Source organism: Trachurus trachurus (assembly GCF_905171665.1).
Source record: "Trachurus trachurus genome assembly, chromosome: 22".
Taxonomy (NCBI): domain Eukaryota; kingdom Metazoa; phylum Chordata; class Actinopteri; order Carangiformes; family Carangidae; genus Trachurus; species Trachurus trachurus.
In genome coordinates, this window is record NC_139907.1 from 21006716 (window position 1) to 21034089 (window position 27374).

At 45.0% G+C, this 27374-nt stretch overlaps 1 protein-coding gene across 1 annotated transcript in view; it reads left to right on the plus strand.

Annotated features, from left to right (window-relative positions):
- Positions 1 to 323: 323 nt before the first annotated feature.
- The window catches only part of runx3 (RUNX family transcription factor 3), a 38243-nt gene continuing 11192 nt past the window's right edge, over positions 324 to 27374 (plus strand). The window contains exons 1-5 of the mRNA XM_083998001.1: positions 324 to 498; positions 9148 to 9389; positions 10189 to 10345; positions 12011 to 12115; positions 24312 to 24458. Of these exons, the coding sequence (XP_083854127.1) occupies positions 459 to 498; positions 9148 to 9389; positions 10189 to 10345; positions 12011 to 12115; positions 24312 to 24458 (691 nt within the window). The 5' untranslated portion in view covers positions 324 to 458. The remainder of the gene's footprint in view (positions 499 to 9147; positions 9390 to 10188; positions 10346 to 12010; positions 12116 to 24311; positions 24459 to 27374) is intronic.

Here is a 27374-nt window from a genome sequence, read left to right on the forward strand (position 1 = left end):
CAGCCACACAACAAGCACAAAGGGGCATTGTCTGCTGGTGAAAATGTGGTTTACAGGCTCTGCTATAACGGCTTGGTGGTTGCTGGAAGCCATGCGCACTTCCTAATATTCGGCTCACATGCGATTTCATTTTGAGAAAGGACTGAGCTATGGGGCTTTGCTTTTGTGTGAGAGGGACGCCTCACAACTTATTTTCTGAGCCGACAGGCTTGGGCTCACTTGCCCCCCTCCCTGCTTTCACCCCCTCTTCCACTCACTGGTGGCGCTACTATATTTGTGTGGGATCCCTAGCGATGGAAGAGTAGACACAGACTGCGTTGCCAGTCAAACGTGTTCGGGCTGTCAGACTGAACGGCTTCCAGCGCTGCGATCTGTCTCCTCTCCTCGTCAGTGGGAGCTGTTTGATCTGACAGAGACTCCATTAGAGACACAGGGAAGTTCAACTGCTGGGAGGTTGGATGGCTTCAGCAGTCAGAGTAGCAGCCCAGAGAGGAAAAGGTTTGCACACACAGTCTGGTTGCAGTCTTGGTGTCTGGTGCTGTGTATCTATAAATGTCTCTGAGCATTACTTGTCCTTATTCTAGGTGTGTGTGGTTACACGTAGACAAGTGCAACGTAAGAAAGCCCGACTGGACTGACATAGTTTGGGGCTCCGTTGAGCATAGGGGTGTGATGACGCAGTGGGTAATGATATCATAAATGTGTGGCGCTGCTGAGCTGCAATGACAGAGCGAGAGAGAGTGTGTGTGTGTGTGTGTGTGTGTGTGTGAGAAACAGAGAGAGAGAGCAAGTGAGAGAGCGAGCGAGCTTATCTGCTGTGGCGGTGAGAAAGTAAAACGTAGTTTGCTTTAAGTCTCACGGTGGTGGTGACCTCACAAACCTGCGCCGCAGTAGATGCTGGTGTCACAGTGGCGAGACGTCAGACAATGGTTTGATAAATACTCATCGATGGTTCAGCCGCAGACCGTCGCTGGAGCTCTTGCAGTTAACGTGAACTCTGACAAAATCTCAATTCTCTGGGACCGATTAATAGATATTATTTGGGAACTAGTATTAGACATGCTCCGGGTAATTTCATCACCTGCTTGCAATGTGAGATAGCTGTTAAACAGGAGCACAGAGAGCGAATTGATGTGGCTCCTGTGAGAGATTCGTCTCCTGATCTGTGTGTGGCAGCTGGGCTCTGGCAGGGCTCTGGCACCGTGGCAGCATGGCAGTTAAACTGTCACTGGCAGGAACTGTAAATCTTTTGCACAAGGTGAATGCAGCCTGACAGCACCACAGGTGTGTGTAATGCTTAGTGGTCGCAAGTCTGTCACAATGCAACAGTTTGTGTCTGTCCCTCAGCCGTTCAGAGGAGCAGTCTCCAAAGCTTTTTCTGGACTACATTTAAAGTCAGAGTGAGTCAGGATACTCTGTGTATGTGTGCTTCTGTGTGTGTGAGTGTGAGTGTGTGTGTGTGTGTGTATGTGTGTGTGTGTCTGTAGGGGGTGGGGGTGCTGTCACTTTGGCAACACAACTGCACATATTGCAGCGATTACCACAGCGGAAAAATGTTTTTCTGCAACATGCAATTACTACAGATTACAGATTGCCGTCCTTGCATCAGAAGCTCTCGCCAGAAAAAGAGAAACACTGTGCATTTGTGTGTGTATGTGGATCTGTGCGTGTGTGTGTGTGTCGTTACACACAAATAGACAGTCAGACACAGAGACAAAGAAAGATGAGAAATGATTATAGCTCACACTAAAAACCACAACTGAAAAAAATGGGGGAGTTGATGTATTTATGGGACTCATTTAGATTTAAAAGTTACTGACTTTCAGGGGTAAATAAAGACCCTGGAAACAAATACACTCTGTCCTTCAGAAAAATGAAGAAAAAGTAGAGCAGGGTATATTTCGTAGGCCTTTGTCCATCATCGTCAACATTATGAAAAACATACACTGATGTCCTTGCAAAGTATGCAACACTAAACTCTACAAGTCCCATCAATTTTGGACTTTACATTTCGCTCCAGGTTACAAATCAGCCTGAATATCAGAAAGCTTCCCTCAGGTCACACTAAACAATATAGCCCAAAAGTGGTGTTCCGCAGCAAGGCAGGGCCCTATTTACAATCCCACCAGATCAAAACTCAACCCAAAGTGCTCCTATAATAGCACTGGGGCCTTTTGGTGAGCTTACCATCCAATGCTACTTTTAGTGGGTTTCCAAAGAATAAACAGGCCTGCGAACCACATCACAGGCTGCTGACTGTCATCGTTGGGTGAGTGTACCCGATGGATGATGTGAGGGCGGAGCGACCGTGACACTGGGGTTTACGGCAAGTTCCCCCCTGCCTGACTCGGGTGTGGTGTGCCATTGAACTGCCACTGAAAGGACAGGGAGGGGGCCTGACCACATTCAACCCCCAATCACAGTGAAGCCGTCAGAGTATCTCACTGTGTTTTTCAGGGCTTTTTAGGGGCATTGTTAACAAGACAGAGGAGAGTGCTGACTTTTGTGTTGGTATTAAAACTAGTATGTTTGGTCATCAAATCTGATCTGCACCAGTGTTGGTGGAAGAAGTCTGATAATTGTTAATAGTACCACATTTAAAGTTGTATGTGAAAGTACAAAAATATTATCATTAAAGATAAGAGTAGAACATTTCAGGAAACTGACTCTGTAAAATGTTTCCTAACATTTACTAATTTGCTGCTGGTCATACCAGACCAAATAAAGCTGCAGCAGTAAAACTTTTGAATTGGATTTAAAAAGTGTGCATTGTTTTGATAGTGAAATCAACTTATCATTTGTTATTTCTTCTTGACAAAATATGGAACAAGGGTGTTGAACAGTATTATGAGCAGGCTTTCCTCAGAAAAGCTGCTTCTGTCGCTGATACGCAACATTTGATACTATTTGATTGTTAAGAGTAAAGCATCAGTTTGTAGAGTTGTGGCTTTTCAAGTTGGAGCTATAGTTGTCACTACAAACAGTAAGTTTAGTCAGGATGTTTCCAACCTGGTGGTTGGCCACAATCCAAAGGGTCAAAAGATAAACCAGAGGGTCGTCAGATGATTAATGGGGTAGTTGTTTTGGATTATTCTATAATCCTTTTGAAAGATTGGATAGTTTAACTTCTTTGGGCCTTGAAAGGCTGTCTAAATGAAACCATCTGAAAAGTTGAGAAGGAAAAGGGAGAGAAGAAGAACCGCCTGTTTTGGTGGAATTAATAAGACACTCAAACTTAAAGCAAAAAAAGACTGGAAACCACTGGTTTCATCTTTTATAATCCATCCATTGGTTTATCTTTTTTTCCATTGGAAAAGTGTCAACGTTCAAGTGTACAAAAGCAAATTACGTTTAAAATTGTACTGATTTACTGATATCACTATCAAACTCCTCCCATAATTTATTCAATATGAAGTGAAGTGTCAAATGGACATGCTTGGTGTTTTTAAAATGAATGCAGTCTTCAAGAAGCCCATTTACATTCAGCAGACAGAAATAAAAACATAGTTGGAGTCGTCCCCCAACAGCCATTATAGTGCTCAATTGATTCAAAGGGCTTTAATAAGCCCTTGGCTCCGCTCTGCACCTTTTATAAAATGAAAGCAGAGTATTAAAGATGCATGATATGAATGTGCTCATTGTCTCATCTGGTGGCTGCTGCATCTCAGCTCATCGTGCTTACATAGTAATTAGCTGCTGGGTTTGGAAATGTCACCATCCTCTTCATCACTTTAGGGATAATGTATACTCCAAACGCCTTCAAGGATCTGAAATTGGGACCTGACACTCATGACTTACTGGATCTCTTAAGACTAAAGGAGTAAAACTATAGAAGTTAACCACACAAATTAAAATAAAAACTCAGTGTTTTAGCATCATTAAGAGCTAAAACAAAGTTTGAGTGCACAAATGAATTCCAGTGATCATTAAAACTAACACAGACAGCCTTGGTGGAGAAAAAATAACAGAAGAATTTATGTGATCAAAACTGTTCAATGTGTTTCCTATTTTCTTGTCTGAACATCAAAATGGACAAAAATGACCACCAATTGTGATGTGCTGACACATTATGTAATCAAAATTTGAGAGAGAATCAGCCATCAGAGCAGCAAGAGCCCGAAACCCAAACAGTCTGTACCCACTCACTGTTGTTTAAAAGTTTCTCCATATACTTGTGTATATAAACACTCTGACGCTAGAATATGATTTGGCTTTGAGGGGACTGGCACAAATGGCTTTGGTGACTTACATCATGCTTAGAAGTCTAATCACAGACACTCTTGTCATATCAAGCAGAAAAATCCATTTCATAGTGAGCTGTGTTTCAAAAAAAGGGAGGGAACGGTAAACAAGCCTGGCGTTCCACAGCCACCGCAGAATTCATCAGTCATACAAAAAAATACCCCAAGCCCCAAAGTAGAGCTAATTTAATCCGAGAGGAATAAAACTCCATTTCATAGAAGTCGTCCATTCAGAACACTCATATTTCCACTGAGCAGAAACCCCCGGCTGAAATTCGAGCAGACACTTTTCGGAAGGAATGCATTCGGTGGGTTGAGGGCCAAAGCTTGCCCTGTAATTTGTGAATGTACAGAAATGTGTGACCGCCACAGCTCCTCTAAAGATAGAAATCTTTGTCTTATGTCATCGCTGAACCTCAAACTATTTCTAATTGCCCCCATAGCCCCCTTTTCCAAATGAATAGCTACCCATCCAAGGGCTTATGTGTGCATGTCTGAAAATAGCCCGGGAGTTTACACAGGCTAATAGATCATATTCAATAAAAAAAGGAAGAACTTTGAAGGGATCTCCACGTATCCGAGACCGTCCCCGTCTTCAAAGTTGCTTTTCAGTGGCACTGAAAACAGTACTGGTGGCATTTAGAGTCAGGTATACGTTTACAGACCCCAAAGGCGACCACGGGGTTTCTCTGCTAATCGGGATCACACTCTAAGTCTAAGTCTTCACAATCTGACTCATCACACACAGCACTGACAGTAAACGGGGATTCCTCTGGTTTCACAGATGTAGAAAAGGAGGGATTGTTACTGCCTCTTGGTCAGGACTCCAAGGGACCTTCTGAGTACTTAAATCCTTATTTAGTAAATTCGTTACGGTGTCTCCTGTGTCATAAATGAATCATGCAAATGAGTTACAATTTGTTGTAGAAAGACTTCCTGGTTTCTATGTAGCTAACGACCGTTTTCTTGAATTCCTATTTTGTCATGAGCGTACGTGTTATGATTCAGGCCCAGCACTACAGTCATTAAGGCAACCTCTCAGTCACAACTTTTAACCCATCGGCAAACAACGATGTGATTTCTTGATTTACATCCACAGTATCCATTTCCCATTTGCAATGGTAAGAGTCTTGTATGCTGAGGCCCATTTGAAGTGGGTCCGGGGGTTTCACATATCCTCCAGGAGTTCTGTCTTGATTTCAGGCTCAACCCACCCGGATCATTAAAAATCGTTCAGGGGCACGACAGGCTCTGTCCTCGCTGCCTGTGCGGCTGAAACTGTAGAAACTGCATGTTGAAATGTGGAGGTCTAAATGTGACAGGCGCCCGGAGCGCACATTACAGCTGGGCAGGGTATAGCTAGAGCGTGTGGTCACATATTAATAATGAACTAGGGCAGGAGGACGACTAAAATATCACTGGCATTGTCATTGTCCCAGTTGAGCATTTCTCAAAATAGAGGCTGCATGATAGGTGATCTGATCAGAGATGATTTTCTTCTTGTAGTTGGGAGTGCAGAGATTGGGCTGCTGCTGTGACACAGAGGGATCCCACTGTGAAATTAGATTCTGGGATTTGCAATTTCAAGTCAAGAACTGACTCATGTTAAGATGGTGATGACTTCACTATCAGGGCTTCAATATGCACTATTTCTGTTTTTGGTGGGGTTTCTAACGTGAAGTAGTGAAGTAGTGAGTTTTTTATTCGTCATGTACATATAGATTCATATTTCTGTGAGCTCAACAGAGACACTCTGAAAAGACAAAAACAAAAATATAGATGAGACTAAAGGAAAAAGTGTCAGAGGAGATAAACAACAGATGTTTGGTGTAGATTAGTTTTTTTTCTTAGTTTTGTTTTTTTGCAACACTTTCTCAGCAGTTCATTCAGACATGTGTGGCAGCTGCTGTATATAAACTGCATAGTTTTTTTTTTTTTTTTTAACTTGTGTTACTGCTGCACTGACACACCACCAGACCTGACACAGAGTCATTTTAGGATTGATCCCACATAAACAGCTAACCTCCAATAATCACACCTCGTTTGGACACTTGCACCGTCAGGGTCAGCGTCTATTATTTTGATTTTTTTCATCCTTCACCTGCTTCCTCCTCCGTCTCTCTGGCTTGGATCGGTGCGTTAGGAAGGAAATTGTGGGAAAGTCTGAAGCCACTCCGATGACTCCTCGCGCCACTTAACTGCACCGAATTTATTCTCATGCAAGTAAACAACTTGAAAACCGCCACGCACGTGCGCAGGCACGAGCACGTTAAAAATAAAATTATTCAATTAAACATCCATTGACTTAATGCATTTTAAAACGCGCTTCAATTAAAATCCACGACTTGTTATGTATTGCCAATTTAATTGATATCGAGTTATTGATTATTTCATGTTTTTCGTCATTTTATTTATTTTTGTTTTCTTTGAAATCAAAGTTGACAGATATTAATTAATTTTCTGATTCCAGTCATGAAGAAAAACATGAAAAAATAAATGTAAGCTCTAATAATAATAAATAATAAACTCCATATGTGCTCACCACAACGGAGCAGGTACATTATATAAAGAAGTTCAAGAAATGAATCGTGCATTTACAGTAAAATACAGGAAAACTGAATGAATTCAATCTGTAAATGTTGTATTAACAGATGGAATATTAACTTTACTCAGTCACGTGGCTTCAGTGTGACTATTAAACGAATAACAGTCGTTGCTGTTAGAATAATTCAATTTCTTAATAATAATCAAGTTGATTGTGTTTTAGTGGAAAAACTCAAATGATAAATGCAGGAGAACATGCATCTCAGGTGCGTTTTTCAACGACCAAAAAAAAAAACGCCTCGCAAACGTTTATTTTGTTTAACTGATTGAACTGAAGTCGGAATTAATTCAGATTTCCGAGTGTGTGAGAACTCAGATAAACGCCTGCTGCTCTGTGCAGATGTGAAATGTCTGCTTGAGACCATCCGAGCTGACAGCGATTGAAAAGGCAAATGCGCCAACTAGTGTCAGAAAGCAGCACGGCGGAGGGTGCGCAGGGTGTGTGCCGGTATAACCCTCAACATCTCAGACTGTTAATGAATTCAGCCTCTGGCACACGCACTTATTGCCCTGTTGTGTCGTTTGATGTGGAAAAAAAACACTTTTATTTTCTTATTTAATTCTATTCGGTCAATTAAAGTGATACGAATCTGCCTTAAACCCATAATTTCACTTTATGAAAAATTCATTGACCTGGAGAGAAGGTGCGAAGCCGCCAGATGTAATAGCTTTTCAAAATGAATAAATGAGAGTAAAACCACAGGCCTCTGAAGCCTAAAGCCTCCTGTAGATAAAAATATAAACAGCTCCAATAAAACGTAGGGCAGAGGAGGTGCTGCGATAAACTAGTGGCTGATTAAAAGGTGCAGATCTTTCACTTTTTACTGTTTATTATCACATGATTTAATATAAGTCACTATAAAACTAATAAAAATCCGGATTAAGATCTGGATTTATTTTTTTTTACATCTTAAAATACATCAAATTTAATGCCAGCACGTTTAGAGCTGCTTCACCTCGCCAAGAGTGCTTTTATGATTATTTTATGACGATAATGTAAAATCAATTTATATTCAGAATCATTCACTTCTATGCAGTCCTATCAAAGCAAGCAACCCGTCCACAAAAAAACAAAACCAAAAACATTTTCCTTATATATACATATATATCATATCTTCTCTGTCATGTGGAGGTCTGTCCATAAAATATATTAAAACCCAAGCAGGGAGAAACACAGACCTGTATTAATAATTCAGCTGGAGTGTGACAACAGCACAGGGCTGCAGAAGGAGCAGCGGAGAGGTTTGATTGGCCTGGTGAAAGCCCAACCCAGCAGATTCATTGGTGGAAATCATCTCCACACTCCCAACCACTAAACACTAAAATGACTCGGGTAAAATAATATCGCGGCAGTCTGCACTCCGTTCAGCCTCACGGCTCCTTCTTTGCGCCCTGTGTTCCTGCGATAAAGGATAAACCTGAGGAAATCCAAGTGGAGCGACAGGACAATCCCCTTTTATCCCAGAGAAACCTCGTGTGTGTGTTTTTTGTGGGAAGATCCAACCAGGATAAAGTTGCAAGAAGTTGTACGCACGAAAAGGGACACTCATATAACTCCAGCTGCAGTTTGACTGTATTTTCGGGTTTGAGAAATTTAGTTGTACGGGTTTGTTTTTCCCCCGGTGGAGTGCGGTGAGGTCTGAAGAGGCGTCTGGCAAACTCAGGCTGTTTAGTCGCGATTACCTTTTTCAAACTTGAGCGGAGAGAAAGAGAGAGAGAGGCGCTGAGCAGGACTGCTTCACTTTTTTTTTTGCAAGTCTGGATTATCTGACCACTGCCGACAGATCCGCTCACTGTTTAGGGGATTCGCTGACTGATTTGCCATTTCAAAGTGAAAGCTGAGTGGTTTGTGGTGTTGATATATTGCACACACGCGCGGCTGGTGTTGTCCATCAAGTGTAGGACAGATAAGGTGTGCGATATAAGACTGATTCAGCACTGAGAGACTCTGGAGATCTTTTGTTTGTGCGCTTTGTTTTGTTTTTGTTTTTTCTGTAGTGAAAAAACAGAGCAACCCTGATGTTTCCCGGGCTGACACATCCTGTGCAGATGATCTAGCACACAGTCATCAGTTTAGTGTCTGTGTTAAGGCAGCGAGTCTCTGTTCTCTCAGACTTTAGTGCGCTCTCGCCTCCATCCTCCTGCGCTCACACTCTGGACGCCTGAGACCGTCGGCGAGTGGAGGAAACAGAAAAAAGAGAAAAGAACAAAAACACTGTTTTTCTCCCAAAGAGTCCTTCTCTCCTGCTCCGAGCCAGTCAGGTGGCACTGACCCAAGCTGTTGTGATGCATATTCCCGTAGAGCCGCCCACCACCAGACGGTTCACGCCGCCCTCCACGTCCTTCCCCTGCAGTAAGATTGGAGACGGCAACGGGGCCATGGCCACCCCGGGGCCCCTCAGGTCAAGACCGGACAACAGGAACGTGGTGGACGTCTTGGCGGACCACGCCGGCGAGCTGGTCCGGACCGACAGCCCCAACTTCCTCTGCTCTGTCCTCCCGTCTCACTGGAGGTGCAACAAGACGCTGCCCGTGGCTTTCAAGGCAAGACACATGGCTTCTAATCAGCATTTATTATATTTTTTATTTTAATTAGGCACAGTGGGGTTTTGTAATTGTGAAATAGGCTACATGAGAATAATAAATGATTTAAGAACACCCACGTATATTTTAAGGAGGTAGTATAATAGTTTATATTTATAAATAAGGGAGGGCTCTGGAACCTGCATGTGCTTACATTGTATATAGGCTATTTGTACAGAATGTTAAATTACTATTTAAAAACATAGATAAGCTTGGTTTTATTGGCTTTAAACGGTAGTACCCAGAATAATAACATCCTAAATCGGGCCAACAATTATTACAGACAAGAGGACTGAAAATAGGCTGTAACAACTCTGACACAGAGATCTGAACTCTGTTTCTTTTCTCTCTTTTTTTCATTATTTAGATTTTGCTGAACTATATTTTCTTTTGGTGATTTATAGATAAATATTTGTAGCTTTTGTCAATATTAAGCCTTGTTTAGCGTAAATCATGTGTTTGGACTAGTTCCGATGAGAACACAAGGGGGATAAATAGCCAAACAGTAACAGGAGGAAATTAAATGCATGTCTCACTAGTGTTTGTAAAATTTAGATTTAAATGTCAACAGTCTACGTTGGAGGTGTCAGCTTTAGGAAACCTCCAAGCTGCACAGTTTGCTTTATTGTTGACACTGTGGTGAAACTGCAACGATATTCGAGTTTAATATCATGGCAGCAGGATGCGGTTTTACGCGCGCAGTTGTGTACATTTTGGTTTGGTGACCCGGAGTGACCGCTCGCCGTCTCCCTGCGCACAGGTCGTGGCTCTCGGTGATGTTCCCGACGGTACTCTGGTCACGGTGATGGCCGGGAACGACGAGAACTACTCGGCCGAGCTGAGGAATGCCTCCGCCGTGATGAAGAACCAGGTGGCCCGCTTCAACGATCTGCGCTTCGTGGGCAGGAGCGGACGAGGTGAGCCGAAACTCTCTGCCACTTTCTCACCGCATACACACACACATTTACGCGCACGCGCAAGCAAGCTCTCTCACACACACACACACACACACACACACACACACACACACACACACACACACACACACACACACACACACACACACACACACACACACACACACACACACACACACACACACACACACACACACACACACACACACACAGAGAGAGAGAATAACTGAGATAATCTGTCTGTAATGTCATTTACAGCAACATTTGGAAACACTCTTGTATTAGGCCTAATAATAATTATGGATCATATTTCTGAGTCTAACTGACAATTGCCAGCGGATTTTTTTTTTTTTTTGTGAATGTGAATTATTGTTAAATGTCCAGGTCACCAGAAATGTTGCGCAGACGCACACATAGGAAACGAGTATCCATGATGTTCCTTAAAATATAGCTTTTAAATGATTTTTCTGTCAGCTTTGGCCTGGGCCCTGCTGCATATTATAAAGACAAAAACCGCAAGTGTGGAATCATTTAGGTGCGGGGACGGCGAGTGCCCACACTCTGCCAACTGACGTCCATGAGTGTCATCCGAAACATCTGGCCTGCGTCACTGCGATGTGACTAAAGTCTAACTTTCCTAATCTAAGGAAATAAGCCTACAAATAATTATCCATGTCATGTGAATCTGTGGGCTGGTTTAAAAAAAAAAAAAAAAACACCTTATACAATTTGTGCCCCGGGGGCAAATCTGTCAAAAACAATCCGAGCCACCAGAGTGCTCGCGGACTAAACGCACTAGATTTTCACGAGGTGTTACGTTTAATTGCCCTAAATAAAAACATGACATAGCTTTGGGCCTGTTTGCAGGATGCTGTGGTTAATGCATATAGGCCTGCTGCGGCGTATTAGCAGCCTATTGAGGAAAATCAAAACATCTAAATTTTCAGAGCAACATAACCAAATATCCTGAACTGAAAATAAATGAAATCACCTGATTGATCACAAACATGTTCATCTGAAACACACATTTCTATCAATCCTCTCAGAGTCTTTCTCGGCCTTTTTCTTCCTTCCCTTTAATAAATAAACCGATTTGATGAATGGAAAAATAGGTCCAGTCTTCAAATTAAAAAACGCGGCCCACCTTTCATTTCTGCAGTCAATTACCCCACCCGAGGATTCCTCGTCTTTTTTTTTTCTTTTCTTCCCACGCAGTCTCTTTTTAACAAGAGATGCCTTTCTCTGAGCTGCTGGGGACGAGCACCGGACCGCTGCTTGACGCAGCCTCCCCCTCCCTCCTCTCCCCTCCCCTCCACGGACTTTGATGCAGATGGGAGCAAGATCCTGTCTTGTTGAACAATAAACTATTGCTGTAAGCCCTTTCGAATAATCTGGAACACATTCTCTCAATAATCTAAATCATACCCACAGTCCAGGCCATCAAAAGAGGTGGTCTCCGGCCTCCTTTCTTTCCTCTTTTTTTTTTTTTTTTTTTTAATCAAAGGCTGGAGCGGGACAAAAGCCGGTGATGATTTGAGCTTGAACAAAGTGAGGTATTGTTGCAAACAAAAGGATAAAAAAAATGTTTTACAGATAATTCGAAAGGGCCTTTTCATAGAGTGAAATCTAGTCCATAAATCTGACGGACATGTCGCTGTGCTGCAGGAAAGAGCTTCACTCTGACCATCACCGTCTTCACCGGACCGCCGCAGGTGGCCACCTACCACCGCGCCATCAAGGTCACCGTGGACGGACCCCGGGAACCGCGCAGTGAGTATAGACGCTCGCACGCAGACACGCACGTAAACACATACATCCACACCAACACGCTCTCTGTTTCACACACCAACACTACTTTTGTTTTTTGCAAAGACGCATTGTGGTGTGATGTGAGCCACTTCGAGCAGCTACTCCTGGTTGTGAAAGCGGGGGCGTCAGTATCTCTACATGCTAAAACAACTGCGCTGCCGGAGTAGTCTGATATGAGTGTGCGTGCCATGAATTCGTCACATTGTGGAGGCACAAATCTGTTCGCGGGGTCATGTGCAAAAATACGGTTTGCACAAGATTTATTTTGAGGTTAAGACTTGGTTTTGGGGTTGAGATTAGAATTAAGACTAGATGGGGACTGGGGTTAGGCCTGCAGTGGTTATGGTAAGCCTCTAGAGATTAAATGGAGGAGAGTATATTGTACTCACAAGCACAGCAGTGTAGTGTGTGTGTGTGTGTGTGTGTGTGTGTGTGTGTGTGTGTGTGTGTGTGTGTGTGTGTGTGTGTGTGTGTGTGTAGCATGGGCACAGAGACGGACCTAGTCAGAGGAAATTGTAAAGCACATTAAGGCATAACCCAAGACCACTAAGAGGAGCTGAGTGAGTCTCCAAGCCACAGGTGGCTCAGCTCAGTAGAGTCCTCCCCCTCCTCCTCCTCTCTACCTTCCCCAGTGCTGGCCAGAGGGGTCCTACCTGCCCGACCACATAAGTGGCTCGCTGATTTAACACACTGCAGACTCTGCCACTGTTGGACCTGGCAGCAGGGAGGCTCTCGTGCTGAAGCCGAGAGCGCCACCGTCCAGCCGCAGCTCCATTCTCATGTGGTTTCTACAGCTGCTGGTGTGAGGGACGGTGGTGATGGTGAGCAGCGCTGCTCTGATGAGTCAGTCGCTGAGGACTGCACACATGCATGATTTTTTTTTTTTTTTGCGAGCGCAAGGTGGGATAGACGAGATGGATAGGGTTTCATGAGCTACCTGGTGTTTATAATGTTGCTAGAGAGCAGGGTCTTAGATAGAGGGGAGCTGCTGGTGGAGGGGGGACATTAGGGACGGGGAGGATTTAAGCCCAGTCAAAACAGTCCACAGCAGGGAAAGAGAGAGTGGTAGCAAGGGGGAAAACGTTGGCAGAGAGGGGGCCGAGGGGCACATAGAAAGGGGTTCAAGCCCCCCCCCCCCTGCTCCTGCCAGGCTATTTGCAGAGGTATAAAAGAGAACAGTGACTGCAAAGGAGGGAGGGACAAGATAATAATACAACACTGTGTGTGTCTGTGTGTGTGGATAGTTTCAATTTGATTGTTCTTTGCTTTAAGAGAAAGAAGAAAAAAAGAGTGAGAACTGTACGCCTGTGCATAAATGCATGCTCATGTGCATCTGCAAGTGTCTCGGCTGGAAATAACTGTGTACGTTATTAAGATTGTCTCCCGTCTGTCTGTCAACATGTTACAGCTTCAGCTGAGGCGTCAGAGTGGCCGTGCTACTTTTACACCGGCGCTGGGTGCTATAAAGTGACACAGTTTAATATAGGGCAGGAGGAATTTAGGGCTCCATTAAACTCTATTGCACAGAGCTGAGAGGGAATTCATACAGTAGAATGACAGAAAATAAACTTCTGAATATGATTTCAGTAGAGTCTGATTCGGATCAACATCCATTTAATGTTCAAATGGCAGAAAACACAGGGACAAAGCTTCTCTGGGATATAAATGATAGTTACTCTGCTGTGAAAATTCATCCTTCTCCAAACCAGGAAATTCAACCAGCTAATTCTGATTAATTTGATTAAGCATTTAGAAACATGACATATTTATGTTGTTGATTAAATTGGTTTGACTGAGCTGTCAGATTTGAGACTGAGATTACTTTTCAGGCCAAATGAGTGTTTTGAAGAATTAAAAATAGAAATCACTGGAGATATAAGTCTACTTGAGATGAGATAAAGGCCCTGTAAGGCACATTCTGAGAGTATAATACTAGTCATGACACAGCACAGTCAAAGCACAGGAACACACACAACCATTCAGACATTATTAGGACCATAAAAATAATCAGATTCTTCTCTAACCACAAGGCACCACATTATAGCAGTTGTAGATTTGGAGCCAGAGCAGAGAGGCGCTGTAGCCAACGCATAAAACTAACTGCATTTTTTCATTAGCAATCTCATCCTCGGAGACAGTTATATCCCAAAACAGCGTTGATCCCCTCCTATTCTTCATTATACAATACCACACAATGCTGCCTGTACATCTCAGCTTTAGCATTCATAGAGTGCAGACAGCCTGAAGCCAGACTTGGCTGTGCTGCGTTCACCTGTCCACAGGCTGGCAGGCTGCGGGGCAGGTCTGCACCGGGCTTTACAGGCTGTTTGTGCAGGGCCTGCATTTGCATGGCTGCCAGCCGAGCAGCGGCGGGAGCTGGCACCGACGGGGGAGGAGGTTTTTATTAATGTTTACTGATCCAGTCAGGAGAACCTGATGGACAGGACTGCAGCAGTAGCTTGCCTTCGGCGATGTAACAAGGAACACTGTGCTTTCTGAAAACACCTGAGATGTAGGAAAGATATAGATGAGCAAGCACATGCACACCGATGTATTTTTAAGTGACTCACTCTCACTCGCACACACACACACACACACACAAATGGGCATAACACAGACGGCATTCTGTCCCTGAACAGAAAGTAGGCTAAATGTTCAGCTAAGTATTTTTGTCCTCCTAGCTTCTGATTTCCTCATCACACATCCGGCATTCGTCACCATACCCCCTCAACCCCCACCCCCACCCCCACCACCGCTCTGTCTCTCATTCTTCATTATTAAACTTCTGTCAAGGCCAAACTGGAAACACAACTGTTGCAACTGTTAATGAAAACGCTCCCTCCACATCTGTCTGAGCAGAAGCCGTAACAACATGCTAGATCTAACAGCAAGTGAACACACGCTGAGTTAGAAATGCAGAGGGGGGAAAAAAAGAAGAGAGAGAGCAGATGACTTAAGTGTCAAGACCCTCCCTGTTTGTTGCCGGTATCAGATGCCTCTGCAACTCTGCTCACACACTTGATGCACCCTGCAGGGCTAGTCTCAATTAATCCCACAACTTTATTTTTGGTGCCCTTCTCACTCTCTCACTTATAAATGACATCAGCTGCAGCCTATTTACCCACGAGGGAGGGGCTGTTAGTATTTCTGTATCTCTTGACCTGAGACAAATCAGTCCCCAGGAAAGAAAAGATGAACTCATCGCAGGTCAGACGGATTGAAGATGGGTCGGAAATATTTTCAGCTTGTGAAATACTGTTCAGAAATAATACATCCAGCATGGGGGTAGGGGTGGGGAGGAAGGTGGAGGAAATGGTTACTATGTCGGTATTTGAATGTGTGAACATGTAAAAAAAAAAAACATAACAACAACAAAACAACATTTCCACTGAATGACTCTGTGTAAAAATGTGTAAAAAAAAAAAAAAGGCCACTGCAGATCTGCAAACATGAAGACAAAATACAATTTGGGCAAGAATGATTTTGAAACTGAAGTTAGAAACTTAGTTTGTGGTTATGTGCATGTACATTCAGACAGGCCTGACACACTTTCCCACTCATGGGCCCAGGCATCCACCAAAATCACACAAGTGCTGTCGTGTTTTGTTGCCTCTATTTGCTCGGCTGGGTGTGTTCACACTGCTTTAGGAGGAGAATGGCAGGCGTGGAGGGTGGGGGGGGGGTCACAGTGATGGGGGTGGTTGTTGGAGTTGGCGGGTTGATTCTATTTGCATTTGGCACACAGACTGTACAAAGTATGCAAATAGACAAACAATGACATTTGCTGTGTTATTTTTCCTGTGATATTGCAGTCTCTCTGTAAAGTAAACAAAAAGATAGCATGCGCGTTGTTGTGTGTATATTTGCGTGTGTGGGTGCTCGGCTCATGCACCTGCCAGGTGCATCCATCTCTAAGTCGGCCCCACGGGCCACGCCCATGCTCCACAAATCACATGAAAGGCTCACCCTCGGTGCGAATTGCTCTTCTCAAAGGCAACTTTGATGTTTGAAAATGGAGATGGGTGTCTTTGAAAGAAAGGCCTACAGGTGTATCAGTGCCAGGGGAGGGGAAGAACAGTGGCATGTCTGACGCTGGGTGCTTTCCTGACTGCTAATGGCTCACCATGACTCCCAGATGTATAACCTGGAGACATGGAGGCCTACGCACATAATCACACACACAGACACACAAACTGTGGCTCGCCTCAACAATCAAACTCATGACCACCTACTTCATGATTTAGTAGAGAAGACAGTTGCCTCAGTACCACTCAGACAGATGAGAACAGATAAAGAGGAGATTTTATGTCCTCTCCACAGAAATGACAGTGTTTGGCGTCTGCAGCGACTGGAGGCTGCCGACTGTGGCGTTTCTCCTCCCTGGGGGTCGCTCCAGCCGCGTCACACTTGGCTGCAGTGATTAGAAGTAGAGCAAATATTGGTCAACTGATAAATCCACTGGAATGCAGCAGTGCAAAAATGAATAGGACTGGATTGATTTCAGCGAGGAACTCGTGTGTCGGGACAAAACATTCGCCACATTCTGAGGTCTGAGGCTTGTGATTGGTGGCGGGTGAGGACAGTCTCCTCCAGTAGTGATGCCGGATGTCTGCGCATAACAGCCACACACACACACACACACACACACACACACACACACACACACACACTCTATGGTTGACTATTTTGTGAGAGATTTGTAAGTCTTTTTATGGGAGATATGAGTGATCGCAGGACTGTTGTTGTCAGAGTCATTAACGTGTGATAGCACAGACATGAAAGCATCTGTAATATAATCAAATTTTGTTGTGGGAGGTAAATAAAGGACTGAGATGGAGGCTCTCTGACCACTGTTACCACCTTAACCACATCTAGAAGCTTTGAGGCCAACTTCCTTCGAGAGCCCCCCCAACATGCACAGCTGTTGGTAATCCTGCTTAGGCTTTTTTACTTAAGCTTCTCTGTGAAAGCAGACGCAATTAGTCTAAATACCTCAACTAAACTGAGATATAAACAAAGAAAATATAGCCATTAGTCTAATACGGGCACTTTTTCTATTTTCTTGCTGCCTCTGTTTGCTCTGCGGCGTGTCGCTGCAGCGCCACTGCACAAGTTTCTGTTAAAAAACAGGAAAAAAGAAGAACTTTGTCTAACATTTTTGAAAAAATGCAGTGTCGTCTCCTCGGGGCCAGTTGACTTTTAGAAGCAGACGCACAATAGCCTCGGGGTGAAATGCCCCCTCTTTTTCCACTCAGACAAAAATTTCCACCCTATATTTGCTGACGCCAAATAGAACAGCGGGACACAGTAGGAATTACGAAAATTATTTACAGACGCCCCAGACAGTGCTTTTAATTCACTCTGATGATGCAAGTAGAAAACATTTTCTGAGAATCAACTGAGAGGCTCGGCCGGCGCTACTACCCCGCTCTCTCCTGCTCCTATTCCACCTACTGCCCCCCCCACTCCCCTCTAAACTCACCGGCCAAGCGTCTTTCCTGTTTACCTACCTATGAAGGGAAGTAAAATGCCCACTCTGTATGTGCTCACTCTTCCTTATTTACACTGACCCATACAGGAGGGAGCCATTACGACCTTTCAGCCGTAATTCAATAAAAGTTCCGATCTGCATTTAGAAAAATAAATGGCCCATGAGTGGAGGAATATTTTCTCCCCCGCTGCATTATGACAATAAACCGTTTTCTGTGTTCGGGCAGTGGGGACAGGGAGGAGTGGGGAGGGGGAGGGGGAGGGGGGCAATTTGTGGGAAGAAGGCACCTGCTGGTTACTGGAAAAGACTCTGCGTACCACCACCCTGTGGTTTCGATATTTATTTCTTCAGACCTTAATGGTTAGAAACAGTGAGCAAATAATAGGTGTAGCAAGATCTTTCTTTCGGTTCCAGAAGCAGAGAAGGTTGTAATCCTGTGGGTAAACACTGAGGAAAGCCTTGGCTCTTCAAAATAAGCTGCAAACATCACAGAGAAGCAGAGGTCAATCTTTACAACCCTTCCACATTACTGCAGCGCTCCACTAACGGCGTGATAACTTTAGAGAAAGCACTGATGGTAAAATATTTGCATGTCTACACAGTGGAAATTTCACACATCTCAAATTTCACACATTTATTTTGACCACCCTGGAATATCAATTGTCATTCTGTGGAACTGCACGGGTGCATGTTTAGGGGCAAATGTGTGCTTGTTGCACATTATTGTGAGTGAGCTAGTATGCACAGAGGTGTGAACGCAAAGACGTTTGACACATCTGCTGGCGTCGCATTGATGTATGTGACAGCGGCGGCTTGCTTTCCTTTCCCACAGTCTTGTGAGGCCCCCACCTTTCCCTCAGCATCTCGCTGCTTAGAACAACCTGATTACCACACACACACATACACACACACACAGAACAAGATGCACAACAACCCCATTCAACATTAGAGCTAAAATAACACACTCAAAACAGCTTATTGCTCTAATATGATCTGTCACCGCAGCCAAATAGGCCTTCTGTGCTCGACAAGGCCAAAGCGGCGGCAGCAGCAGCAGCAGCACTGGGAAACCTACAAAGTCTGCAGGCAAGCAGCCAAAAAGGCCTGAAAACAGCCCCGCTCGTATCACCCCCAACATGCCTCAACTCCCGAGTTACACAGTTACACACACACGCACGCACGCACACACACACACAGAGTATAGAAATGGTGGGACAAAAGAGAGATGATTGCTGTGAACATGCTACGGGCCTTGATGTATTGTTAGAGAATCCGGGTGCATTGGGCCTCATTTTGGCACCCCTTCCCTCGCCCTGCCTGCCTCAACCTGCCTGGCTGTAGGGCTGCCCTTGTGTGGCACTGCTTCTGTTGCACACACACACACGCAAATAGCTTTATCCCCTTATCAGAAAAGGAAGGCTGTGCTCTTTGCTCAAACAGTCTCATGTAGCAACTTCCGCTGTGAGCAGCTTGTTTTCAGGCCTGCGAGGGGGATTTTCACACTGCTGATGTCCCCAGAGAGAGGCTGATGCATGTGCCTGAGGGACCAGATGATCCCGCAGCTGTTGCCACAGAGGGTGGACTACAGATAAAGTGTGCCAAAACTTTTGGTGACCTCCTCCTGAAAGCTTAGATGGGAATAATATTTCCATAAAAAAAACAAAAAAAACAACAACTCTGCCACTGTATTCATTGCAGCCGTATTGATGAATAACACTTTAACTCACAACTATGTTTATGTCCAAACAGCTTGTTCATCTAATCCATGGTTATGATATAGTCGTAAAAACTGAATGCATTCATACTGAAAGTATTATGAGAGTGTTATGTAAATGAGTGTAAACTAGTGCAATGCCTGTGCGGCAAGCATCGACTCACGGAGGCCCAGACGAGACAGCCACAATCATCAGCCAAGGGTAAAACCCACATCCTTCAGGGTCAGCCTCAAAACAAGAACTTTGATTTGCCCCACTGTAAATACCCAACTGTGTGATTGGTGGCAACGGGAATCATGGCGCCCAAACGCGTGTGCTGTTAGGGATGCCTTCTGAGCCATGCTGTGACGCAAGTAATAGATTGAAAAGGGAAGTATATAAGAACGTGGTGGAAAGAATCAGGGTGGGAACGAAAACACAGGGGGGTTCAGGTCCGCTAGAGAGGAGGAAGAGGAAGACAGGTGTACAAGGCTTTTGCTCAACAGATGTTGAAACGTCCCCAGTGTCTGTTGAGGTTAAACGGAAGTTTGCATGTAGGCAAGTAGGCCTCGCTGCAACATATGTTCAACTGCCGCTCCACATCACGCTGCTTTTTTATGAGGATGCCACTCCTGAGTTCACAACTTTGCAACACGACTTTCAGTACATTGGGCTTCCCTCGGCTAAAAGGAGAGCTACAGTATATGCATTTTCAGTTGTGGTTACTGAAGTAAAGCGGCGTAGCAAAACAAAACAAAAAAGATAAATATTTCAAATCAGCTGCCATTTTGTAGCCCTTAGATATTGGAATCAGAAATGCTTCTTACACTGCCCAGACATTTGCAAGTAATCCTATACCATACTAACAGACTTTTACAATCCAGACATAGTTTTCAGTGTTAGGTGTGATACATGCTCTCCAAATCAATTCTAGTCTGTTATCAGGGGCCTATCAAGTCCATTTATACGTCAAATACAAATATTTACACTTCAAATATATTCAGAGCAGACTTGGGTTCAGGCCAAAGCACGTATTGCCCTTTGCCATCCAGATAGAGTTTCACTTTGCCCCTGAAAAAGCGCCCAGCCCTTCACTAAAAAGAGCTTGTGTCTAATGTGTCTCCCTTTGGACGCGAACATATGTTTCTTTCTTTCAATGGAGACGGAGACAAACCGACAGGGAACGACAGGAAAAAGTGCGTGATGAAGAGAGGAAGCGGGTCGTGCTGGGTGATCATAGAGCTGCGGCGTCCCTGTTTAAGGCCCGGCTGTCACCTTACTGAGCAAACACCGTCTGTGTGTTGACCTGATACTGGCTTTTGTAGGTGGAAGGCTGGGCAAGGCTCAGTGTAGTTTGCCATTTATGTGGTCTGGTCTGGACTGCAATCTCATCGGGGGATGGGAGGGGAGAAAAAGAAAGGAAAAAAAAACTTGACGCTTTTCAAATCATTTACACTTGAACCCATTTTCATACGCCTAAAAGAATTGGGGCAAAAGAGCAAAGCAACATTTCAAGTTATTCTGCAGCAGAGATAGAACACTATCAGGAAATACACACACACACACTTGCAGAAAACAAAGCGGGGCTGAGAACGGCACACCCATTTCTTCAAAACACAGCCATCGCCTCTCGCTACATCGTTAATACCAGACATTTTATATCAAGCATTTTATTCGTTCTTCATAGAGCTCCATAATGCTTTCAGATGATGCGACCGCTACTCTGAGAGGAGGCTAGTAAATCTACAACCTTTAGCATCCATTTCGGGTCTGGGTGCGTATTGAGCGCTGCTGTTTAGGCCTCATGTGTGCATTGGCCCCCATCTCCCAGCTCTATCTTGTGGTTATGATATCATAGAGAGAAAAACAAGGGCATTCTTTCCTAAGTGCACCCTGACACATTAAATATTAATCCGACCACAGAAACCCCTCTGAAAAAAGGGGCTGGTGTGCAGCGCTTGCACCCCTCTGGCCTCTGGCCCGGCAGAGTAGATACAAGTCAAATGTTGGCGGTCGGAGCAGAAACGCTGTGGCTACCGTCGGGGTCAACTGGCCAAAGAGAGCGTATTAACACCGGGGTTAACAGGAGGATGCACATTCTCTTTTCCAGGCTCTGACTCTGATGATTTAGAGACAGTCATTAAAACTTTTCAACAGTGAGTAAGTGTTAACGCCTCAACTCAAACTCACCCCAATATACAAGTAAACAGGATTTTATTATCTTTTTCACACAGATGCAAAATTAAAAGAAAAAAAAAGTTGACTTTTTATAGCTACAGTTAAAAATTAGATGACATGAGATAAAGGAGGAAAAGTTTTCAGCTGCCTCTCAGTTGATTAGTGGTGTAAACGGTGACTGTGGTCTCTGGGTTAATGAGCTCCAAGCCTCGTTCTAATGAAGCCTCTGCTCCCCTAAAAAAACAAAAAATCCCCTTTTCACAGCCCACTAAACCCCCTGCTGGACGCTATGAACAGTGTGTCGCCAAATGTAATGTGTCCTTGCCAGCTGGAATTGGGCCACAGGATCCACTGCTAGGCTCAAGTGTATGAGTGTATGAGTGTGTGTGTGTGTGTGTGTGTGTTTGTGGGCAGTTGAATGATCACTTTCATCCCTAAAGAGCCAGCCAATTCATCTTAGACTACCACTGGCCACAGAAAAACTGACCAATTATCATTTTTTTTCCTGCCTGTCTGTCTTTTTTTCCAACCAGAGAGCAGTGGGATGTATCATTTCCCTGACCTCAGCCGTTTGAGGTGGTGTAAATCTCTTAATAACTACACAAGGACACATATACAGTAGGGGCTATATTTGGAGGGCTGCTTCCCCTGGCCGCCCCTGCTCTGGCTTGGAACAGACAGTAGCCGCAGTGTCTATGTGGCTGATGGAGACTGGACCTGGCACTGTGTGTGTGCGTGTCGGTGTGTGTGTGCGAGAGAGTTAAATCACTGGCCTTCATTCCTTCCATCACAGTTTAAAGAGAAGGCAGACTGGCCGCCATGCATGTGTGCGTGAATAAAAAAGATATTACCGAGTGTGTGTGAGGGGGTGTGTGTCCGCCGCCCAGGACATGTTCCTGAGTAACGGCACGGAGCAAACCGGTGGGCCGGTGGGTGGACTCATACGCGCAGCCGTGCACACACAGACACACTCTGGCGTCCCACATCCTACTGCTGGGGAAAACAAACAGCTGGAGAGCAGCAACAGAACTGCTGTCTCTGCTCAGACATATTAGTCATGACTGACTCTCTTTCTCTTTCTCACACAAGTAAAGTGCAACGTAACAGTTGATCAGTGTGTGTGTGTGTGTATGTGAGGGGGAAAAAAAAAAAAACGTATTCAGTGCTGCATTTTGACGTTGGACAGCAAGGAGATTGATTTCAGAGCCTGCTTCTGGTCAGACATTGTCTAAGCGCCTGTATGTATCTGCATGCATGTGCGTTATAGGGGAGGGGAGGGAAGGGGAGGGGGGCATCAAAGCTAGATATTAATATGTAGTTCGTAGAGAGAGGCTGGAGGGGAGGTGGTGGTGGTGGGCACCAACAAATGGACAGAGCGGTAAACGAGAGGAAACTTTACCCATGGGTCAGCCTCTGAGGGAAGATATATTGCCCATGGGTCAGTGGAGAGAAAGGACGGGCAAAATCCATATTGGTCCGTCTGCCTTGCCCCCTTTATATAGTGATAAAATATTCAAATCCAGCCATTACTTCACATTAGGCCACTCTGTAGAGATGCCAGGGAGAAAACCACAGAATGTATACATGCTGGTTCACACACACACAGTTTTGGTGCATTGATAGTTACATTAAAATCTCTTCCTCCCATTAGAGACAAAGCCCTCATCCGCACTCACGTCTGACATTTAAGGTGTGTTCGCATGTGTGTGCGGCTGAACATGTGTATTTGTACATGTATAAGCATACATGTGTCTACATAAAAGGCATGATCAGAGGGAGGGGGGGGGGGGTTCTTGCCAGTTCCCTTAAGGGGACATCAAAGTGATAAAGGCTCTAAGTGTGTCGGTTAGTTCTCCGAGTCTGGACAAAAGAGATGCAGCACATCTGCTTCAGTCGGTTAATTCTCACCTCCTGCACACAAACTGTACACCAACACACACACACACACAGACACATACACACCTACACGACTTCTCGCAGTCTTTCGCTTTCTGTCTGTTCTGTTCAAGACTGATGACTACATGGTTTGGTAGCCTTGTCTGGGTGTTTCCTTCTGACTAAGTGCTCTGTCAGTCAGACCTGAATGTGTGTGTCAGTGTGTGTCAGTGTGTGTGTGTGTGTTTAAATGTGTGTGTGTGTGTGTGTATGTGGGTGTGTGTGTGTGAGAGGAGGCAGATAGACTCACCAATTATTGTTTTTTTTAAGCGAGATAACATCACTTCTCTTCATCAGTTCGCAGAAATGCCGAATGTAACAACTTATAGTTTATTATTTCTCAGAGTGTAGGTTCGGGCGGAAAACAACATTCCTCAAGCAATTATTTTCAACCACTTACACTGTCGTTATCTGTGGATGACACAGCAGCAGGTGCAGCTTGGGTAACACTTAGTGTCTCGCCAATGTACTTCAAGGTCTGCTGACATTCTAATAATATTTTTGTATTTGGAAGCTGAAAAACATGGTGACAGTGTTTCTGTTTCTCTTTCCTATTATATATTTCATCCTGTGTGAATGTGTGTGAATCAAAAATGGAGCATATTGATGGTTTTCACAGTTCAAGTCAATTTCAAATGGATTACAGTTTAGACAGGCAACGAGAGGTTGTTTTCGCCAGGATGTGTTAAACTGCCTGGCTCAGTTTGTTAATTTCAGGAGAAGTCTTCCAAAAGGATTCTTCTTCTTGTTTTTGCTGTTTTTTAATAACTTGAAAAGTGCCATTTGTGGTTGTGTAGGTGGTCAACTGGCAAGTCCTTGATTTCTCTCTTACCCGTACTCCACATGTCGCTTGTTTCAGGGCACAGAGTGAAGATGGAAGACACCCAGAAGATGCAGTTCTCGGACAGGCTGTCAGAGATCGAGCGCTACCAGCGATCTATGCGAATAGGCCAAGTGAACAATAATCCCCGCCCCATCCACCAAACCCACCTCAGCACCACACAAGGTGAGGAGCACTGATCCACACAACTGCAGCCAACATCCCTGCAATCACCACACACACACACACACGCGCACACACACACACACACACACACACCGTAAATACAACTCATATTAATTGCCAGCACTTAAAAATAAATACCTACTTTAACAAAAGAAACATGTTTAGTTTTATTGGGCAGTGGTAAGTAATCTGTACTACAAATCTGTTACACATCAACACAGCACATACCATTTTCCCAGCGTTACACCGAGCCAAGTGCCCTTCATGTGTGTTTCCTTCACGGGGGGACTCTGAGTTCTGTTCCACTAATCTGCGAGCTGTTATATGTATTGGCCGTGTGAGGGGAAGCTCATGTCCGCTCTGTCCCTGGATGCCCTGCCCTGGTGGGTCCAGGCCCCACAGAGTGCAGGGTTGAGTCTGTGGCCAGGTGGCACGGCGGGCGCTGCCAACCCAGCTTGGCCTGGGTGCTGAGGCTGGCCTCTGCACACCACACACTACAGCCTCAGGAATGTAGCAGCCGCCCGCTACCTTGGCAATCACGTCACTCTCAGACTGAGACTCAGACTGAGGTGGTGCGATGGAAGAGGGGTGGGGGGGGTTGTTTCAAGCATATGTGTGTGCTGTGGACATCTGCGTGGGTGATGGTTTGGAGTGAGGATGAGTGTTCACTCTCCATCATATGTCAGAGCCGTTTTTAACAGGATGCCATGACTGGGAGCCTGCAGACTAAACACACACACACGCACCTAGGCCTGCGCTTATACACACACACACACACACACACACACACACACACACACACACACACACACACACACACACACACACACACACACACACACACACACACACACACACACACACACACACACACACACACACACACACACACACACACACACACACACACACACACACACACACACACACACACACACACACACACACACACACACACACACACAGACAATGCTTTCCTCACACGCCCACTCTCCGGTTCTCATGCTAGCTAATGAACCTCATTACCTTTGTATCAGCATGTTGCTGTGTACAGGAGGACTTGTTTGGGAGCACTGGGCCATGTGTGGGTGGAAGTCTATCAGTGTGTATCACAGTCATCCACTAGTGTTTGGCCTTGCGCTCAGCTTAGCCAGCGCTGAGTCACCAGTATGGGTCCTATCTAACAGCTGACTGTGGAGAACACAGGGTCTTTTGCCCCGCTCCCCCCCCACCCCACCATGTCCTTACTTACTGTTGACGTTGATTTGGTTCCCTTGCACAGCCTGTGCCAAACAGAAAACATGTCGGCCATTTTAGAAACACCATCGACCGGTTACGCTGAAAATAAACAGTGCGGAGCTTCAACACAATACAGCCACTGTGATGATAATTTTCTGATGGTTTAGAGTTTGGCATGAGCCCTGTACGTTGTCTGCCAATAAAAAGCCCCCTGCAGCTAAGCTTTTACTGGGAGCTTTAGGTTTCTGAGGGCTGACTTGAAAACGGGGGGTGTGGGGTGGGAGGGGGGGGGGCATTGCTCCAGTCGGCGAGGAGAGGTGTACAGACTTGGTCCAGACAGCAGACGAAGAGCAGCTCTTTGCTCTGCTCTCGTCTGCCTCGCACAGGATTAGGGCAGGAATTAGAGCGTCATGGGCTTGTCAGGCTTCAAAGCGCTGCAATGTTGCAACTCACACATGTACAGTGTATGCGCTGTGGGCAGACACAACATATTAACATCAGTTGGAACTGTCAGCGGCTGCGAAGGCCTTGAGCTTCACGTTACAGCTGCCAGAGACTGGAGGCCGTCTATAAGAAGTGTGTGTGCGAGTGAGACAGAGGAGGGGAAGGGCTGTAAAAACCACACACCTTAATCTGTGGTATTACCATCATGACGGCATACCGCAGGGCAAGAGTGGTAAAATAATTAAATAACAGAGCAGAGGGCCCTTCCCACCTCGTCTATCTGTTGGAGTGTCTGAGCGGCAGACTGGGGATCTATGTCGGCGCGCAAATCGCACTCCTGTACGTGAAGGAATCGCGCACAGACAACAACGCTACAGTACTACAAGCAAAGCCCAAACAAAAATAGACTTTGTTGTAATAAGTCCCATTCAGAGACACAGCGAGATGTTTACATATCAACAGTACACACGTCTCTGCTTCTGGCAGCCGTGCCAGACACTGGTGTATTTTGCAGATACTTTAAATCCCGGGGCCTGTTTGTTTGGGAATGGCTGGGTAATAGATCGGCCCATCAACACGTTATAATTAAGTGGATTCCCGTCTTGCTGTTACAAAAGATGTTTTCCATTATCCAGTGCTGGGACCTTGCATTTCCCCTTGAAGACGACCAAATGAGAAAATACAGTGTCATCTCCTCCTAAAGCCGCCTTGCTTCATTTTGTTTGTCTGAGCCATGAAACACTGTCTCAGTTTCGTTGTCAACAAGACAGGTCTTAAGACATCTGCTCAACGCTACCCTGGATTCTTAAATCACACACACACACACAGATGATTGCAACACAGGCACATTGAAAACACAAAACATACACACACACACAGACAAAATTCCGTGCTAGCGCTGCAAGTTCTCCCTTAGTGGCCCAGACAGACAGGGTAATTAAGAGCTCATTACAGTACATGCAGTGACAGGATTCCTGCACGCTGGCAGACGCTGCATTTGCTGCTTGTTTTTGTTCTTCAGTGGCCACAGGTAAGCCTGCTAGACATGTGGAATGATTCTCAGCGAGGGCAGAGGGAGTGTGTGTGTGGTTGAGAATGCGTGGTTCGACTAGTGCAGTCAAGCAAATCTGACACTGAGACAATCAAGTACTAAATTGTTATTCTGGTTTTCAAAACCTCAAGTGAGGTACATGTGTATACTATATGTGTCTGTGGGTGGCAGCTTTTTCCCTT